General features: G+C 43.2%; 1 protein-coding gene across 1 annotated transcript in view; it reads right to left on the bottom strand.

Moving 5' to 3' along the window:
* The window catches only part of LOC138297364 (nephrocan-like), a 119,824-nt gene that overhangs the window by 87,630 nt on the left and 10,572 nt on the right, over positions 1-21,622 (bottom strand). The window contains exon 2 of the mRNA XM_069236758.1: positions 4,607-5,508. Within this exon, the coding sequence (XP_069092859.1) occupies positions 4,607-5,508 (902 nt within the window). The remainder of the gene's footprint in view (positions 1-4,606; positions 5,509-21,622) is intronic.

Genomic DNA, 21,622 nt, shown 5'->3' with positions numbered 1-21,622 from the left:
TCAGAGTGTCTGTCATCATTCTCTAATATTTGGTAATTACTAGACATGATTATACCATATCAATGAAGTCTGCCAAAGCTTTCTGCATCTAAGAAAGGCCCCCGTTTGCATTGGGTAAAGCTTGTTAAAGATGTACGGGGTTAGGTTGGCATGATGCCAGAAAGTGACCTGGACCGATCTTAAATTTGTTCCTAGCCTCCTCAAATGTAATAACTACCTCCGCCTCATGCCGGTCTCCAGTGCCGGCCCTAAATCAGATTGATCGGGACAGCATTAAGGGCTGATTACAGCTTTTTTAACAGGACCTGATGGAGACCAAGTGGGATGGACGTTAAGGGCCTGATTACAACTTTGGCGGAGGGGGTTAATCGGTCCCAAATGTGATGAATATCCCGCCCGCCGTATTACGAGTCCATTATATCCTATGGAACTCATAATACGGTGGGCCGGATGTCGGTCACATTTGGGACGGATTAACCCCCCTTCGCCAAAGTTGTAATCAGGCCCTAAGTCAGGAAACTCCCTGCTGTGCCCCTCAGAATATTGGTGCCCCAGGCCTGAGCACAGTTCGCCCATGCCTAGGGCTGGCTCTGCAGATCACTCAGCTCCAGACATCCCCCTCGATCCATCCTGTGCTAGATTATGGAAATTGAGGTGAGTCCATATCTCCGTGGCAGACATGAAAGGGGTGGCTCTTAGTACATATTTGCATAAATCTTCCCAGACCTGAGACATCAGCACTATTGAGTATGGCACTGTCAGGAACTCGCATCTCAAGTGTGTCGCACCTCAAGCTCTTGGGGGTAGCAGCCCACCAGAAGCACCCTGTCCCTGTTGGAGGTATCCACCAGCCACATCGAGAGGTGCTGTAGGTAGGAAGCCATATTATAATAATCAGAATCTGAGAGTGACAAGCTGCTGTCCTCTTATGAGACCTTAAGTGTACTCAATTTAACCAGACTGCGCACGCCATCCCCCTGTCGCAAAGTAGCATGTAGCTCTACTTTGCATTACAATAGACAATTTTCAAATGCAAACCAGAATTTGAGTTGGAAAGTAATCCACAACACAACACTTTGCCTGAGTTTGCATTATTTTGTGATGCAAGCCTAGTGAAAAGTGTTAGTATATTTCCCCCTGAGCCATTTTGCACATTCCGTGTCAGCATGCAGAGCCTATTATACACTGTGTGCAATATATTTTTTTAAGTGGCCTACATATTCACAGTGCTTTCACTCCCAGGCTGGTACCTCATAGGTCTATGTACAAACAAGTCACTAGTCCCCAGTGCACCAACCAGTCATACTCAAAGATTCCTGAAGTAATTATTTTATACAACTAAGCTTTCCTACCAGAACAATCCATTTTCCACATATTAGTTTGTCTTGCATTTCATTTTCACTCTAGGTGTCTGCATTATATTTTAGATGCAGTTATCACCCACGGTCAGAGCCACTGGTATTATGTAGTGGAGAGGACCAAATTATGTGGCATGGTTGACTCAATTATGCAGCAATAAAATACACATTATGTGGCATAATGCAGCACATTTCATGATGGGATTACTTCATTATCTTGTCATTTTTACAAATCTTAACAAAGGTCTCACATCATTAGTACCATTTTGACAACCAAATACAGGAATAAGCATGACATGTCAACCTACGAATGGCTCTCCACTGCACAGTGATATGTGTGGCTGCCCTTTTAATAGCTGTTAATCCGTTTGAGCTAGAAACAATTTTTTTAAACTCTGTAGGTTATGCAGCAGAAGACAGATTATGTTACAAATGCTACAAATGCATAAATATGAAAAGAATGCAGCAGCCGCAGAATTGCATTATTCCGATGGCCCGGCTATGGTGCACTGCTTGACAGGGTATTAGTAAAAGTCACAAGCTTGTTCACACATACATCACAAAAGACTAGCTCAGCACAGTATGATACTACTTGTCAAGACTCTCTGTGCTCAGTTTGATGTGAAATGTAGTCACCATCAAGTGACCCATCATGAATTCCAGAAGCAGTAAATGACATTTTTGAACAGAGAATGTAAGAAAATGACGAACAGGAAAAACAGTTGGTGAAAGGAAACAAATTGGTAAAGCTTTTACACAGAAGCCTTGAATATTCTATCACCAGCCACTGATATATGTTGTGTTTCATGCAGCAAATTATTGTACAGAAGCAACTCAACCTCTGGTTGTCTGTTACTGACATGTGATTGAGTAGTACAGATATCAAGTATCTGGCTTAGGTGGCCGCTCCTTGAAAAGAGAAAAGGTGAATTTAAGTTGAGACAAAACAGGATTAATTCAAGGATTTAAAAAGTTTTTTTTGGCTTAGGTTCCTCAATTTTTAAATCAGAATATATTTAATAAATATTTCATACAATAGAAAACAACAGAACCTTGACTCTGGGGTAAAAAGTCAACAGTGAAACAGTCAGGATCACAGTTCCCATGTTTTTATGCAGTGAAAAACGAAACGTTTAAACAGAACTGCATTGATATCTCTGCTCAAACTTTACATGTTGTTGGAGTGTGCATGGTTACACTCTAGCAGTCTCTTACCTGGCAGTGGTAGGATGTGGGCTTTGGGCGGAGCAGCACACTGATCGTCCTCTTTTTCATCATGAAACTTGGCCTGTATCGTCAAGCAGGTTAGGGATGCATAGCTGCCAACTTTCACAGGTGCATGCATAATGCCTGCTCCATTCAGGCTTTATGTCTTTGAATTCTGTGACTTGTAGTGTTACTTTTATAATTCATGACACAAGAGTACAAGTCATGATTCAAAGAACAAAATCTAGGCTGAAACAGCTTAGAACACATGCATGCAGGAAGCTTGGTAGGGCTGTTTCTGAGGAGGGCCTGAGGTACTATATGATACAGAACCTGGTTCTGCCAGCCAGCCAGTGGGTGGTATGTGGAAGGTCCTAGTTCTTGTCCTTGGCATGCTGCAGGCAGTAAAGAGTAGACAGCAAACAGCTTCCTCCTCTTTTGTCCCAAGTGGCACAGGACACTTTGAATCTGTGGGGGCCAGGCGCACAAAGAATGGGCAAAGCCGTGGAGTCTAAGTAAAAAAGCAGAGGGATTAAAGCTAGAGTGAACTTCATGACAGTCAGTCACATTACTAGGGCCTGTCAGAAAGTCAAAAGCAGGGCCTTGATAGGCTCAAGTCACCACGTTTTGAGGATAAAAAACTGCGACATTTGACAAGCAGAGAAACAGGACTACAGTTTTGCATCAACTAATGGACACAATGAAAAAAAAGATTTGGTGAACTAAAGTAGTTGCCTAGGATCACACGATTTATGGAAGATGGTTTGATCCCAGATTTTCTAGTTTTACACTGAGCAATTCAGGAACTATATGTGTATCTCTTTCTAAGGATGAGATTAAAGCACAGGTGGCAGAAAGACTCGATATGTTATTTTGGACAGTTTTAAAAAGTGAATATCTTGCCCAAGGACACTCTTCACACGACAGACTGTGAAAATTGTTTTTTTTTTTTTTGGCACAGCAATATTTGCCTGGGTTCACAGGATGCAGAGCTGAGGCCAATATTCAAACAGGGTTCCCCATGTTACATGGGCGGCATCATGTGAAAGCTCAGCTCATTTCGGGCTTGAGGTTCCAAGAGGACCTCGAGCTGATTCTCAGCCAGGCATCTGGCTCAAGCTTTTAGTGACTTGCCCAGATCGACATTCAGTTTGGTTTCATTCTGGTATTTGTAGTTTTGGCTCTAGAAAAGGAAAAACAGAGCTGCAAAATCCTGAACGAAAAATAGAAAACTTAAGACTTAATATGTGCCTACTAGGCAGAAGGAAAGGTAGTGAAGAGAGGCACAAGGATCTATAAAACAAACTGTTTTTTTTAAATCTGGAACCAAAAAAGAAAACATACATGGCCTATTTTTAAAACTTGATACAGCATCAAAGGCTAGCCAAGTTTGTTACAATTGAAATGAAAACAGCACAGACACATTTTCATTATATAGCCTCTCTCCTTTTCAAAACTTATTTTGAAGCTAAGAGAAAATTTCAGGAACTCGGGCGTCAGCTGAGGGTTTTTTCAGATGCTGATTTGCCTCTCTTTGGCCTGCTGGCTGCTCCACTGAGACACTGCAGCACAGCAGGGGAGTCTCTGAAACTACTTTAAAACAATTTCCATGAGTCCTTGTGGTGCTGGGAGAGAGATATAGGGAGTGTCTCTGTTAACGGTGGAGGTTCCCCAGATTTTTATTTATTTCCCTCGTCCCCTCCCACCTTGTCCACTCCAAAATCTGGGGGTACATATCCCCCAGAAGCTGCAGAGGTTTGGGCCACAGGGGTTTGATGGTCCATCAGTGCAGATGAAATTCAAAGGCAGACCCTAAATTCTGTAACGACCTGCCTGCTGATAATCTCATTCTCTGACACTCTTTAGAAAACCCCTGAATATTTACTTGTGCCAACAGATCCCCTTGAGTAGAGTGAGTGTAACAAATGTAGTGACTCAGTCAGTAGCTCACAAAACATAAAGTTTTGTAGAGAAGGGGAAGAATGCTTTACAGTTTAAGGAAAGTGGGACTGCATTCAAACTTGTAATACTAATTAAATTACCTCATCGGAATTGTGGTAAGCAAATTCTGTTCCAGTGCCAAGTTAGTCAAATGTGCACACCTTTGGACAGCACCATCCTCAAAGACGCTCACTGCATTGTTGTCAAGGAACAAGTGCTTCAAGTCCGGCAGGCCCTGGAAGTCCAGCAGTGTCACTCTTTGGATCTGGTTACTGCTCAAGTCAAGTTTCTGTAGCTTCGAGGGGAGCCTGTGTGGCACGCTTTTCAGCTGGTTCCTGGACAGGTCCAGGGTGGTGAGGTTAGAAGAAAGCAAGACACCGTCAAGAGAAGATATCTGATTATCAGAAACCACAAGGTCCGTCAGGTTTTCCAGGTGTTTCATCTCACGCAGCCTTATATGTTTTACTTGGTTCCTCTCCAGCTTTAGGATCCGCAGGGTCCTGGGCAGCTCATGTGGAACTTTATTCAGCAGGTTGCCAGATAAGCTTAAATACTGAAGATATGGGAGGTGGGCAAAAAATGTCCCTGGGAGTGAATGGAGTTTGTTGTTCTCCAGGCTCAAATTTTTGAGCCGAGGGAGTCTGAGTGGGCCAGAGCCCGATTCAATGCTGTTACCATCCAAAACGATAATCTGCAAATTGAAAAGTGGGGAAAACAGACTTGCGGCAAAAGCTGTGAGAATGTTGTTTTTAATCTCTAGTACTTGCAATTTTTTTAATCCTTCAAAATCAGATGGTTGGATTGCGTTGATGAGATTATCACTGAGTTTAAGAACTTCCAGGCTGGTTGGTAGTGGCTTAGGGATTGACCGCAATTTGTTCTTTAAGAGTTCTAACGTTCTCAGCTTACTTAGAGCTTTGAAAGTGTTATTGGCTATAGCTTCTGTTCCACTGGAAAACAGGATGAGCTCTTCAAGACCTGGAAGCCGACTGAAGTCTGACACCTACAAAAGAAATGAAGATTAAAACACATTACTCTTTAAGGCTTATTCCTCACGGAAATGCATTTTCTGCTTGACTTAATTTATGAAAAGAAATTAGTATCCCGGCTAATGTACAGGGGACATTCATTATTCCATATCTCGCATGGGACTCGCGGATATGTGAAAGATGGAACATGCTGACAAAATCACACATCGCTGCAAGGAAACAGACCAGTCTTGCAAAATGGTGAACAGAGTAGTGAACCAGAAAACACAAATTTGTGCTGAGAAATTGACCATCACTCTAAAGAAGGTATTTTTGAAAATGAAATGAGATCGAAGGAGGGCTAAATGACAGCTATATTAACAGAGTAACAGGCAGTAAGTACGTACATGGAGAAAATGAAAAATGAATGTTTTAGACCCACAGAAGTGCCTCTATCTATAGGCATGAGCACATGACCCCCATAACAATGGGGAGACAAAAGTCTCCCGACATTTGTGATTGATATGATTTATACATATACTTTAAAAAGTGTTTCTGTTACTGTTAGGCCTGAAATAAACTATATGCTATCCTGACAATGATCACAAACCTTATTCCTCATCCCGTAGATTACATTTTTGAATACCTCATGATTATAATTATATCTTAAATTTATCATTCAAGCACCACTTTCACACTAATATGTCATACTTATTAACTCACATTTCAACTTATGCACCACCTTAAAATACACATAACTTGTGTACCTCTGTACACAGTCTTCTCACCTCACTCGCCACTCTACATTAACTATAAGTCACCACTTTACCATGCAGTGTGTTCAGACAAATCATGTAATTTCACGTATCATAAAATTAATGCAGTGATTTCACATGCTCTGACTTCTGTATTATGCAAGGGTATAGGTAGTGGATGAAGATGGGGAGAGTTGTAGTTAATGTAGTTCGGCAAGTGAGGTGAGAATTAGTAGCGGGGGAGTACTGTGCTACCCTAAAAAACATTTTGAAAAGTTAACGACCCTGTAACCTTTGTTTTTTCAGAGAATTTCTATGTGTTTTTTTAATGTAAAGTAATTTTCATCACTATCCATTAATCTAACTACCTCTGCATATGGTCGAGGCCCTGTGGCCAACACCGATAACCACTCAACTTCGCGCCGTGACATGCATGCTGCCAGTCCCTCTGGCCAACCCCCCTAACCACCCAACCCCACACTGCACAAGGTCTTTGGCCATGCACAGATGGAGTTGCCTGCAGGTCTGTATGGCCCCCATCCCCTAGCTGATTTTGGCCTTGAGACCCCGGCCTTCTAAAATGTGTTTTTTTGGGGGGGGAGGGTGGCCATGCTGTCCCCCTCCCTGGCTGATTTTGGCCCTAAGGACTCCATCCCCAAAGTTACAGGGTTAATATATGTATTTTATGGGGGTTATGGTGGCCCCGTGGCCCCCATACCTGGGCCGTTCTTGGCCCTGGGGATCCTATTCCCCGAGGCCTGGCCTCCTAAAATTTTCTTTGGGGTGGAGAAGAGCCACAGGTCCCCCCTCCCCTAGCCGGCTTCAGCCCCAGGGACCCCATCCCCCAGGACCTTTTATTTCCTGTGCCGATATTTATTTCCTGTGCTGATATGGGCAAAGGGGACCCCATGCCCCAAGGGCCGACCTAAACATTATTATTATTATTTTTTTGGCAGTGAGGCTGCGCGACCCCCTCCCCGGGCCGATATCGGCCCCAGGGACCCCATCCCTCAGGGCCCAGTCTAAACATTTTTTTACTGTGGGAGAGGGGATGGGCGGCCCCTTCCCCAGGCCGATCTTTGCCCCAGGGACCCCATCCCCCAGGTCCTGGCCATGTCACCTGGGTGCCCCCCAGGGGACCCAGTCACACCGTTGTGATCCTCCAGGGGAGCCGGAAGGCCCCCGTCATCCAAGCTGGATACCCGCCTCCTTTGGGAGCCAGCATTGCTATCACAGAGAGGGAGCTGCTAAACATGCAGCTCCCTTTCTGTTAGAGCAGTTGTTTCCTCTGTTTTCCTGCCTACACCTCAGCAGGCAGGGAAACAGAGGAAACCTCCTCTTCCAGCAAGTGAGAACTGTTTTCTGGAGCCAAAGTATTTGCTCTGACTTAGCGGGAGCTGTCAAAGCTCCTGCCAAGTCAGAGCAAAGAGTTATGTCCCTGGGGTGGGCACCCTGGGACATAGCAGGAGTCATCCCTGAAGGGTGGCGGTCCCCAGGGCCATCATTGCCTCCTTGACGGGGGCCGTGCATCCCCCCTTCAACTTATACAGCCCCAGGAAGAGCCCTAGGAGGGGGGCTGCATGCACCACCTCCATACTTTTTTTTGTATCCTGCAGGCCCCCGGGATCTGACCTAACCAAGGGCTAAACTGTAAACAAGCGGTTGAGACTGCATTGCGGGTTTTTCTTCCAATTTTGCTGCAGATTCGCAGATTGTGAAAATGAAGAAAAAAAATGTTTTTGAGGACTAGGGCTAGGGGGTCAGGGTACTCCATCATGACACCTTTTCTTTATTTTTATGTTTTGCTTTTGGGACTAGGCTGAGTCGGTTCAGGGTGTAGCTGTGTCTATAATCTCCTTGGAAAATTGCATGGGGAAAACGCGTTTTGGGACCTCCACTTTTTCTTAGCTCTGATTGACGAATCACCCTAAAACTTGCAAGACAGCAGCTGAAGTGAGTGGCAAACTAGTTTTGAAAATTTCAGGAAGATTCGTCAAACAGCACCAAAGATATTGGCAAAAAAAGAAGCTTTTCCTACGGAAACTAGGCCCTAACTATAACTACCTACTGGCCACCACATATATATGGGTGCACTTGCATGTGTATGTGTGTGGCATGAAAGGATGTCAACAGTATGTTTTTATGGCAAATGTAGGGCAGGCTAGGGCCCCCACCCCTGCCAGGTCCATCCAAGAAATGAGCTAATGGGTGGAGCTATGAGATGCTAAGGGCAGCTACTGTTGACCTTAGGTCCTCCCTAGAAATGTCCACCAACCAAAGGCATTTTTTCTTCTCTTAATGGCAGTGAGGGAGGTGGGAGAGAGGACAGGAGGAGTAGCACATCCTCCTTCCCACCCCTTCTACCCCCCACCAACAGAATACATGAACCATGTGGTGGGCATTGGAAAGGGATAAACTATCATTGCTCCTAGTTCCTCCCCTTTTAGTCTCCACTTCTTTATTCAGTTCAGACAGAGTATTTGTCTTCCAGTGCTTCTTTGTCCCAGAAAAAGATCTGGAGAGGAAGGAGCTGTATGTCTGTGTGCCAGCAATGAGTTAGATGCTATTTAAAATTTGCGTAGCCTAAGAAACAAATGCCTCAACAAGTAGCCAAATGCTGACTGGATATTTTTTCTTATTCCAAAAAAAAATAAAAAAATACTTAGCTCCTTGCTCGTTTGCAGACACACCAACATCCACGCAGACATGCGGGGAAGTGTCTGTGACACAACGAGGAGCCTAGAAGACGTATGGGTTTTTCTCAGAAAAAATCCAAACTGCGTTGCTGCTGGTTTAATTTCTTTCTTAGCTTCAGACAAAATCCACAACTACACTCAGATCTTTACTGTGGCATGGACCTATGAGCAGATGTGTGCCCTAACAAGGAGCAAAAATGTTTTTTTAGCTTTTTTCTTGGCCTCAGATAAAATTCAAACAATGCCCAGCTACTCAATGTGGCACACAAACAAACATCAGGGTGTGGGGTCAACCTCATCTAGGTAAATCTACCAAACCCAGGCATTTCTGAACATTACATTCAGGAGGACTCCTGGGTGGTGTGACTTGTGAGGTTGCCACTCCTCTTTCTTACCCAGAATTCCACCACAATAGAATCATGAAGATTACATTTTAAGATGGATGATGGAAAACAGTTGGCAATTTAACAATTCACAGACCAACGTGGTAATCTTTGGAGCAAAATGGCTACATTTGCCTTTCTACTCATCCCTGAAATCTTTGAGGATATTTCAATATCTGCTAAAATTAAAAAAAGTTTGATTTCTTCTTTGTTAAAGATTCCTCCCTGAATGTTCAAGTCACAGTAGAACTGACTTAAAAAAAAGGATTTCCTCAAATTTCTGTATTGGAATGTTCAGATTGTGTTGGGAACATCAAAACTCCCTCCACCCAATGTTCCAGTGTGTGTACCAATAGAAACAGTACCTCACATGTGTGGGTGGGCCTATTGCACCATGTTCTGTCAATATAGTATCAAAGTGGTCTCTGCTGAGCCACAGGTTTGGCTTATTGCTGTCCTTTACAGAAGCCTTATCAACACTTGTGGGATAACGGTTTTATCAAGAGAATTGTTGGAATGTTGGGTGAAGATCTTGAGTTTCTTGTGACAGAAAGGAGAAGAAACTGTGATTTCTTTTACCCATAGTTTGAAACCCATACATGCTTGTTTACCATATATACAGGCCAGGCGATCCAGAGATACAAAGTTGAAGGTCGTGTCCTGGAAGCATATGTTTCTACATGAGAGAGAAAGGAAATTATACAATGTGTTGGAAAAAGTGCTAAAAATATGACAATTGTAATACTCATTGCAATCTAGCGGCCATCCAGTTAGGGTGCGAGGAAGGTGCACTTAGTGATAGAAGCTTTAGAATGTGTAGATGTTAACAATACATGGCTGTGGTATGTTTCCATGGGTAATATCTGTGACCAGAAGACAGGTACTGTAAGCCAGCATTTTGCTTACAGCTGCTTTTTAAATTTCCAAACTACACTGCACCTAGTTTATTCTCTGTAAACACCCTGAATCCATAGAAAATCCATTCATTTCCAGTACCCCCATGCACAGGAGACTGAACTGAACAATGTTGGAAGTCAAGTCTTTGAAGGAATATGTTCTTGCGTGAAAGAAACTAGAGGGAATTACCACGTTTTGGGCAAAAATGCAAAAAGTCTCTCACATGTCAAGTTCATACTGTTCTACTTGCAAACCAGTCTGGGAAGCTCGGTCTGCAAATAGATTCCTTAGATCATTCAGAATTAGAAAATATCTACATTTTTGTACTTTCCATGTACTCCTAATATCTGTCATCAGATGTACAGTGCACTACAAACAATGATTCTGTCACAACTTCATGATCTGCAGTATTACTACACAAAGGATTTCCTAGATAGCGTTCCTTTGGAAAACCCACACATAGTTAATATTGTTGGAGTCCAGAAACTCGGGGCAACATTTCTAGGTCAGAGTTCTAAGATTTGATTTTGCTCATTTGAGAAATGCAAAAACTATTGATCATATTTGTCAAAAAAATAAAAATAACTCAAAGTTTTTTCACAAATTCTGCCTACGGCAATGAGATATTAATGCAGGGTTTGCCCTGGCATGCAGACTTTGACCCGCATTTATTATACCAAGGGGCATTTCGCTGCCTCCACTGCAGCACTTAATTTAGTGGGGAGAGCAGCAGAGGCACAGATGGGCAACTCCTCTTTACCACCCATTGTAAAAGCAGACAAAAATGCCAATCACAATTGGGCAAAAACCGAGCGCCCAAAGTGTGTCAGTGTCTGGCCTGCTGTGAAATCTCCTGAAATCATTTGCATCAATTAATAGCCCTGAATATGCAGAAAAAGTTTGTGCAGTTGTATAACAAGACTAAAGAGCTACTTGTGGTTGAAAAACCTAATACCATTAAAAAAAAAAGGTCTGACACTGAGGTGCTCAAACACCCATGCGATAAAAAGTGCATCATACTTTTTTTTGAAACACCGGCTGGGCAATTCATTATTAAGTGGTATTGAAGTATTCTACTAAATTCTCAATTCTATCTATCCTACATCACCTTCCTGAGGAAACCTTGGACAGCTCTGCTTTGGCACACAGAGTCAAGAGCTGAAAGGGTAATTTTGTCATCTAGCCTGAGGGTCCATTGGTACACACTCATGGTAAATTACTTCATTGTGACAATTGGGGCCCAGTTATTCCTAACTGTCCTGGAACCTAAAAAAAAGTTGTGACCTCTGTCACAAATTTTAAAATTCTGAGGTCACAACTATAAACCACAACATATGTGAGGAGAGTACAAAAAAGTCATCTTTACCAGCTCAAGACTATCTTGACGACATGATTAACCAGTTAGGCCTGGTGGACCTATGAATGGCAGAAGTAAATCATGACCTTTTCAAAAGATCAGTCAAAAAAGTCATAAAAATAACCTCCACACTAGAAGGCAGGGCAACCTTAGAGAAACGCTTGTATGCATGGCTAAACAGCTATAAGGTCTTGAGCCCACAGCAGTATTTCGGAAACTGCAGGATAAAAAGTAAATATCTGAACTACCACCACAGGAGTTTACCGTCACCAGTGCATGACAGACGTTGGCTGAGGGCATAAGAGGTTTGCCATGTCGTCTATGTGAGCTTGCTTCAGAAACCCTTGTTCATATTTTCTGCCTCTGCAACGCTACTTTGATCATACGCTGACAGTGGCTGTGTCCGCTCTGGAACCAAATGGGGGTGTGAACCTGTAGACAAGCCATTTTGGTTTGCCTTAATTCTGCAAATCAGAGAACAATCTCACGAACAGTGAAGAACATTTTAGGTATTGAATGGGCCCTGACATTAGCTGTAACCACAAAACCCTCCTTGGTCCAAGTGTGAGCCTATACCCCTTGCCATCTGACACAGGGCTCTTTGTACACTGCCTCTGCTGTAAACGACTTGGTTAAAACTGCTGCACAAAATCCTTTTTATTTAATTTTAATAATTTTTGTATTCTTAAAATGTGCGTAAAATCCAGTTATAGATAACAGCACTAGTTCTTTGCACACTATTCAGAACTTGCCATATACGTTTTATCTCTTTTCAGAACTTCTTGCACATTGTAATGATTTTAAGTAATCTAACAATAAAGGTTTTCATACTTTGACTGTCCTGGAACCTCAGAAATAGTTCTTGAATCCGCATTAGTCTACATCAGAGAGTTACTCACAATAGTAAATCTGAGTACACTTCTTGCAGTTCTCTTGGAGTTGTGCACATTTTCACCTGTAAATTTAAATTGGTACTTGCCTTTGCCTCATTTTATTGAATTATAGTATCCAATTTAAAGAGTAAAATACAAATCCTTACCAGAACAAGAAATTTGACATTCATACCACTCCACTGTCACCTGTTTTAGTAGGCACCCAACATGCCATGTCTCTAATATTATAATCAGACTCTCTTACACAGGAGCTTGCCATGCCTGTAAACAAATGTGAAATGTATACATTCAATAACTCAGTATGCCTCTTTGCCTTGCTGTACAAGTAGACTATCTATATCATTACCCCATAAACATATAGCAGTGCAAAGGATGTTTGACCAAAATATCAAATAAAAAGTATCCTGGGTCACAAATAGAATATTGTGATGTTAAGGGACTGAAATATTGAAAGTAAGAATATTGTTGATTTTTATATCATTTTTTTTATAAAGCTCTACATAACATTGTTTTAATATAGTTGTACATACTATTGTTTCTAATTAGTATGATACATTTTAGGTATTTTAGTAGTAAAAGTTAAAAGTATTGTAATATTTATGTTTAAGTTGTAGTATTTTTTGTAAATATTTTTATATTTTTTTCTACTTTAGTTAGAAATTGTTAATTTAGTAGCAGATTGTTGTGTTTGTAAGGGATTAGGGTGGGATGTTTCTGTTATGCATTTTGTGTACATGTATAATTATGTTTTGTTTAATTTATTTAATTGATGATTATCATGTATATAGTTTAATTTATAACGCATTATTTTAATTATTTGTTGATTTTTTATGAATTGTTATTTGGTTGATTCAATTGTTTTTTATTATTTGAATTGTATATTTATTCATTTATATATCTTCATTGGTTTATTTACTTTTTAATGTGATTTTAATCATTTAGAATTGCATTTCTTCTATTAATTGTAATTGTGTTCATGCTCAGGTTAGTAGGGTCAGAAGTGTTTTAACTGAAATCATTTTTAATTGTTTAATCATGTTGATTTGCAATATAAAATGTGTATTTATTACATTTAATTTCATTTGCTTTATATTTAATAAACACTTTTTTATGTTAAAGGTATTAAAACATAATTTTTCTTTTTTGGTCTTTATTTTAATACTTTATGTGAAAACGTTAGGAGTGGGAATAGGTAGTCTGACCCCTTCAAAGTTCCACACTTTCTCTACTGCTGCTTACGTTGGAGTGGGAATAGTAGACTCAGATTTCATTAATAGAGTGCATAGTTAATTAAAACTATTACAACAAAATACATTTTAAAATATGGACTTAATAAAATGAGTGGCAGTAGTAAATCTAAATCACTGGTCTTCAAACTGTGGGCTTCCCCACCCCCCACCCCCGCCACTCCACAGGCTTCATGAAGATATGGAAAGGATAGTGCAATGCCAACAGAAGCAATAAAACTGCAAGGGCTGCAAGTTCCTGCTGCTCTACAAGGACAGCTTTCCACAGAACAATAGATCAGGTAAACTGAAGGCAGAGTCCTTTGTCCCACTCCTCAGCCCACTCTGAAAGTGCAACATGATTGCTTCAAAGTATATGTGAAAAACAGCCTTATGGGACATTCACAGCTGGCCACAAGGAACAGCAATTCACCAAGGAAAATATTCTTGTCTTTTCCCAACTTATTCTAGCATGAGGTTAGAATGGATGGGGACTGGAGACAGCTCTTGTGGGTGTGTGTATGCAGTGGTATGTATGGATGCAGGGATACACGTCTAAGCAGATAGTATAAAAGTGTATTTCAACTAACAGGGCTTCAGGGCCACTTCTGAAATGCAATGATCTCAAAATTATGAGATAAAATTACAAAAATAGTACATTGGGTACTATCAAATTATTGAAATAGTAACATCTGCTATATAGAGCACTTAGAAACTGTAGTTTTGTGGCATAAAGTGCTACATAAAAAAACTAAATTTATTATTTAGGTACACACCAATGATTTTTTATGCTGAATATTACAAACCAACTCACTGGCATTTCTTTATCTAGTTTGAAGAATAACATTTTTGTTGTGTAAGGGATATTGGAAATTGGGTTACTAGTTGAGGGGGGTGGCCCAGAGCCTGCACCTTCCACTGGATACCTGGAAGAATTAATTTTCTCTTCACCTCATCCCTGTGTATTTGGCGGTCCTGCAGGGCGTAATGGCCATGGGGATCCCAATGCCGGGATCTCCAACATTGTCCACCGCAGTCAGGACCGCCGTGGTACCCGCCTCACTAACTATGGTGGTGCCGGCAGTCTGCTGGTGATCTTCTGGTGGTCCAACTTCCAGAGTCATAATCCGGCGGTCTGACTGCCAAAGTTGCGGTGGTCAGACCTCTACCATGGTGGTCCACGGACCGACCAAACTCATAATGAGGTCCTAAGTCTTTTTTTTGGGAGTCAGAAATCACTAGTGAAACAAAGCTGCAAGCTGTAGTCAACAGGGGCTCATCAAGGCTGGATATCCCAGCTGTAAGGGACTGCTGCACAGGATTTGCTGCTGTGAAGAAGAACATAGTGGGAGCTGACGTGAAGTCAGGCTGATGGTGATGTTCGTTGTGTAGGTCCCAGTGCCCTCTCAGTTCTCAGAGCACTTTAAGCCAAAAAGTCCAAAGTTTGGGATTTTGGCTATCTTGGCACCACCTCCAAGCGTCCAGGACTGGATAGGCACCACTGGAGGATTAGAACTCACTCAGGCAGGGCCCAGGTGTGAGTCCAAGATTGTTGGAGCCTTTTTTGTCTCTGAGGCTTTGATCTGAAGGCTACCCAACTAGCTGTTGGAGTCACTCTTGTAGTCTTGATTTCATGTAGTGGAACAGGGCTTAAGCAGCAAGGTGGGCCTCTGATGGTTCAAGGCAGGCTTCAGGCAGCAGAGCAGTCCTTCCATGAGCGGCAAAGCAGTTTTCTAATGTATACAGCAGGCCACAGCAGCAGGGCAGCCCTCTGAGATTCCTTTCACAGGTGCAGAAGGTGAACTCAACATTGGGTCTGAGGGTCCTATTTTTATACCTGATGCCTTCTTTGAAGTAGGAGACGTTTCTAGAGATTTTCCTTTGAAGTGCTTGGAGTTTCTTTCCTCCCCTTGCTCCAGTGTGACTACAGGAACAAGTAGGTCGTGTGTGAAATCCTTTGTGTGAAGCCTGGGCACATCCTATTGATTTGCCAGTGGTGGCTGTGCCCAGCTCTGCTCTCCATCCTGCCAGTGATGGCCCATCCAGGTACACCCAATCCCTCTATTGAGTGTAGTTGATACTTACACTTCCACCCTTACTCGTCCTATCACCAATGCACCTATATTTCATCTGTCGTAGCATACCCTCACCTCCGAGCTTGCCATCCTTTGTAGGGGGTTGTACTTTGTACCTACCACCAGACCAAACTTTTTTGAGACCAAACTCCAGATGCAGTGGCTGTTTAGAAAGATCAGAGTGAATAAGATTTTTGCTGGCAGCTCAACTCTATCTAAATTTGATGCGATAGGGCTTAGACCACCCTCTACATTCATGCCACACACACAAAATGACAAGCAACATCCTGGCTTTTGAAAACATGGTAACAAAAGACATTGACTCCCTTGGCAAAGAGAGACGTTATGTTAAGTATAACATAACTAAGACTGAAAACCAGGCCATTATGACACTTAAAAAGAACCTCAATATAGTAATCAATTCGGCAGGTAAGGGGGGGGTGGGATTGTCATCCAAGATTTATCAGACTATCACACTGTAATCCTGACCCAACTGGGGGATGACACTTGCTATATCAAGGTCAACAGTGACCCCACCAATGATATCAGGACCCATATAACAAAAATCCCAAGGACTGGTTTGGAGCAAGGTTTTTTTAACACAAAATGAACATAATTTCCTGAATAAGGAGCATCCCTGAATACCAGTGATATATCCTTTACCCAAGACCCATAGGAGGCTTGCAGCCCCCCACCTCCCTCAGCAGACCCATAGTATCAGGCTGTGGGTCCATCCTTGAGCCTCTGTTCCAGTACATAGACTTTTTTTTCTCAAACTCCTAAACTCCTAGTACCACAAACAAGATGGCATATATGCAATAGTATGACTTTCATAAAATCGATGAAGGGGACAGAGTTCAATAAAAAAACTGACCTACTGGTCACCATTGACATGCAGTCCTTGCATACGAATATACCCTAGGAGGAGGCACTAGGAGTAATATCTGATCTCATGGAAATGAGAGACCAACCTACACAGATACCTAGTGGGTTCATTACAGAACTCACCAAGACAGAGATGACAAAAAATTACTTCCAATTCGACAACCAATACTACTTCCTGGTCAGTTGAGTAGCAATGGGGCCAGGTTCACCCCGGACTTGGCTAACCTTTATATGTCAGAGTATGAGGAACATAACATCATCACAGCCCAAAACTCCCACCTAGCAGGTATAAGAAAGTGGCTAGTTATACAGACAATGTTTGTTTTTCTGGTTTGAAGAGGGATAGAGCAAGATTTACATGATTTCCATTCATGGCTCAACACATCATCCACAGACACAAAATTCACTATGAACTATAGTCACACAGCTATCCCTTTCTTTGACCTGTGGGTCAAGGTTGAAGAGGGAATCATTTATGTCTCACTACACTGGAAACTGACAGAGAGGAACTCACTGCTCCATTACTCTAGTAGTCATCCACAAAGCCTTAGAGACAACTTACACTTTGGGCAGTTCCTGCTCATAAGACAGAACTGCACCAAGAGGTCAGATTATTTCACGGAGTCTGACACACTGATTAAGAAACTGACTGAGTGTGGTTGTCCAAGATGTCTTGTCAGACAGGCAAGGCAGAGAGCCTGGTGTAATCACAGGGGCATATTTTTAGAACTTCGAGAAAGAGATAACAAATACAAATGCTAGCAACAAAATCAAAGCGATTGTCAGGAAGCATTGGACACTGGTGGAAAGGCATTTCACCACCACAAAGGAACCAATGTTTTCCTTTAAGAGGGGAAATAACCCTAGGGACATCCTTGTTAGGGACGCCCTCCTGCCACCACCTAAAGTGACTTAAAAACTCCTAGTGGAGGCTGGCACCACTTCTAGGCCACTCTAAGTTCAGTCACTGCTTGGCATGCAAGTACTAATTGAACACTAAGGGCTTCATTAACAAGAAACGGGTGCATTGCTCACGATACGCCAGTTTGCTTGTACAACCCTGTGTCCCCCTAACAACAGCATGGTAGCACTGTGTTTGCAATGCAGCGCACCATTGCACCCGTTAGCACAGCTGCGTCCATTTCTGGCGCAGTTGTGGCACTGTGCTGGAATAGCATCAAAAATGTTGACCCTAGTCCAGCAATGAGCAGGGAGGTCCATACAACAAAGCAGAGAGTCACTTTAATGCCTGCCCCGAGCAGGCATTAAAAATGACGACAGAATGACACAGCAAAACCTTGTAGATTTCATTGTACCATTCCTAAGGGCCTCCTTGTGGGGGAATGCCTCATTTGCATACATTATTCCTTGCGCATGAATAATGTGGGGCAAGGTTTTAAAAACTGGCACAATGGTCCCATTGCATCAGTTTGTAAATATGGTGCAGGTGGGGGACTGTTCTGCACCACCGCAGCGTAAGGAAAAATGATGCTATGGCAGCACAAGAGGCTTGTAAAGGAGCCCTTAAGGTTTTTCTGCACATGAATGTGAATTTTACATTGACCTGCTTTACGAAATGTAATACTAGCAATGTAATTTATGCAATAATAGGCCCATTTGACCTCATCTACATCTGCCAAACTACACAAAAAACTCAGATGTCAGATCTTACAGCACTGAAGCAGGCTCAAATGTGGAGTTGCCGGAGCAGCTCTTGTGGACCATTTTTAACAAACGCAGCATACTCTTTAAGATATACCATGGCAAGTAATTGAACATATTTCTTTGCGCCCCATGGAGGTGACATTGATAGTGCCTTATTCCACCTAGAGCTACAAAGGATTGACAAAGTAGACTCGGTAGTACATGGGCTTAACAGAGTTGAAACTGGAGGCAAACAGCCTTTCATTGAACTTACAGACTTCATTGTTTCCCATCTGTAATGTGTTCTTGATGAATCTATGGAATGCTTTGTTTAAACAGCCATAGGGACAAGGTATAGAATGTAGAATTTTTCTACCTCCATCTCACAGGGTCCATTTACATTTCCTTTTTCTCTTTTTTCTATAGTTTCCAAAAAGGAACAACTATCACGTACACCAGTTATTTTGTGCTTGTTACTATATGGTCTTTATAGTGATTGTCCCGTTTCCACCTTGGCCTCATGCACATCTATCATGCACTGATAGGCACATAGCTAGTTTTTCTAAAAAAAAAATTGTTATCTCCTTTGTAATCCCCATGTCTCAGGAACTACAACATTTACCAACTTGATATTTAAATTACACCTGTGACATTATTCAATATAAATGCCATCTCAGCATTTATCTGTGGGCATTATTTGATTTTAGGCACACTGCAGGAACTTTTGAATGTGCCACACCACGTGTGCACTCCTTATTGAAACAGCAGTATATTAATATTAGGCAGCTTGAGCACACATATCCACGTGCATCCTTGTTGAACGGACATGCGTGCTGACGCTCTGCCTAATTATCGATAAGCCCATTAGGATTCCTGTGACCACCAGCTGGCAGAAAGCCTTCATTTATTCATATAATTTTAGAGTTTCTAGACACATGTTTGTTAGGTTGAGTGTAAGCGTGCAACGTATTGTATACTTTTAAGTATACTTCTTCTTTGGGCTTAAAGCCATTTAATTTGTTCATGTCTGTCTCACTTAAAAATCCTTGCTTGCTAGTGGTCAGGGTCAGTCATGCCTATTTGTCCCTCCTTTTTGTCTTTTGGAGCAGAGATCAACTATTGTATAATTACGCTTTGTCAAATTCATCTGTACTTTGGGGAAATTTTTTCTCTTCCTTTGCTGCTCGTGTTTGGTGAAACTTCCCTTTTTAGTTGCAGAGCATTCTTGTTCTCAGCTTAGCTTTGCTGTAAACATGGCTGTAAATTAGCCTGTTAGCTTGGTCAAGTTTGCTCTTTTTCAGCTTTCTGCGCCCTCACTCGCTGCTCTCTCTCAGCTGCCTGGTTCCTGGCCGTCCTTGTTTTTTTTTCTTGCAATGAAAGGCTGCATCCTAATACCTCGGGCTAACAGGATTGTTAATCTGAAAGGCCTGGTCATACAGCAAAGAAGCCGTTCCTCCCAAGCTTCTTCCTTTCTATTCTTGTCCGGGTCCACTTCGGCGCAGGTAATGTCACCTGTCCAGAGACTGTTTTGCCACCATTGTTTCCACAGGGGCCACAAGCACAGAAAAGATGCCCGTTGGCAAGAGCCAGAGAGCCCATTTGCAGCGGGCCTTGGTGACTGGGACGCACTGGGGAACTAGGAGACAGGCACTGAATTATTCATGTGTGTGTTAGACTTTTCATCCTTGGCGTGGTCACCCTTAACTTTTTGCCTCTGTTCCCCAGGTCGTTGATGTGTGCTGGACTCTAGTTCAGCTGTTTTTGTTACTCTGGGCACTTTACCACTGCTAACCAGTGCTAAAGCGCAAGTGCTCCTTTACAAAATGTGTATGTAATTGACTTATCCGTGATTGGCATATTTGATTTATTAGTAAGTCCCTAGTACAGTGTACTAGAGGTGCCAAGGGCCTGTAAATCAAATGCTACTAGTGGGCCTGCAGCACTGGTTGTGCCACCCACATAAGTATCTCTTTAATCATGTCTCAGACCTGCCACTGCATTGTCTGTGTGTGCAGTTGTTAACTGTAAATTCGACTTGGCAAGTGTACCCACTTGCCAAGCCTAAACCTTCCCTTTTCTTACATGTAAGACACCCCTAAGGTAGGCCCTAGGTAGCCCCAAGGGCAGGGTGCAGTGTATGGTTAAGGTAGGACATATAGGTGGTCATTCTGACCCTGGCGGTCTTTGACCGCCAGGGCGGAGGACCGCGGGAGCACCGCCGACAGGCCGGCGGTGCTCCAATGGGGATTCCGACCGCGGCGGTAAAGCCGCGGTCGGACCGGCACCACTGGCGGGGTCCCGCCAGTGTACCGCCGCCCCATTGAATCCTCCGCGGCGGCGCAGCTTGCTGCACCGCCGCGGGGATTCCGACCCCCCTACCGCCATCCAGATCCCGGCGGTCGGACCGCCGGGATCCTGATGGCGGTAGGGGGGGTCGCGGGGCCCCTGGGGGCCCCTGCAGTGCCCATGCCACTGGCATGGGCATTGCAGGGGCCCCCGTAAGAGGGCCCCTACATGTATTTCACTGTCTGCTGTGCAGACAGTGAAATACGCGACGGGTGCAACTGCACCCGTCGCACAGCTTCCACTCCGCCGGCTCGATTCCGAGCCGGCTTCATCGTGGAAGCCTCTTTCCCGCTGGGCTGGCTGGCGGTCTGAAGGCGACCGCCCGCCAGCCCAGCGGGAAAGTCAGAATTACCGCCGCGGTCTTTCGACCGCGGAACGGTAACCTGACGGCGGGACTTTGGCGGGCGGCCTCCGCCGCCCGCCAAGGTCAGAATGAGGGCCATAGTAATGTGTTTTATATGTCCTAACAGTGAAATATTGCTAAATTCGTCTTTTACTATTGCAAAGGCCTGTCCCTCTCATAGGTTAACATGGGGGCTACCTTTAAATCTGATTAAAGTGTAGATTCCCTTTGGGAGCGGAGGGACATGTGGAGTTCAGGGTCTCTGAGCTCACAATTTAAAAATACATCTTTTAGTAAAGTTGATTTTAAGATTGTGTGTTTGAAAATGCCACTTTAAGAAAGTGAGCATTTTCTTGCTTTTACCATTTCTGTGACTCTGCCTGTTTGTGGATTCCCTGTTTGGGTCAGTTTGACAGTTGGGCTGGTTGCACCTCACACTAGACAGTGACGCAAAGGGAGCTGGGGTGTAGCCTGCATATCCTGATGAGCCATCTGTGCTAGGAGGGAGGGCAGGAGTGGTCACGCACACCTGAAAGGGCTGTGTATGCCCTCACACAATGCAGTCTCCAACCCCCTGGTGAGTGTCTGGGGCCTGTCCTGGGCAAGGCAGGATTTCACATTCAAGAGAGACTTTGCTTTGAAGTAGGCC

The sequence above is a fragment of the Pleurodeles waltl genome, chromosome 5, assembly GCF_031143425.1.
Source record: "Pleurodeles waltl isolate 20211129_DDA chromosome 5, aPleWal1.hap1.20221129, whole genome shotgun sequence".
In the NCBI taxonomy this organism is placed as follows: domain Eukaryota; kingdom Metazoa; phylum Chordata; class Amphibia; order Caudata; family Salamandridae; genus Pleurodeles; species Pleurodeles waltl.
The sequence above is the reverse complement of the archived record's forward strand: the minus strand, read 5'-3'. Positions and strand labels throughout refer to the sequence as shown.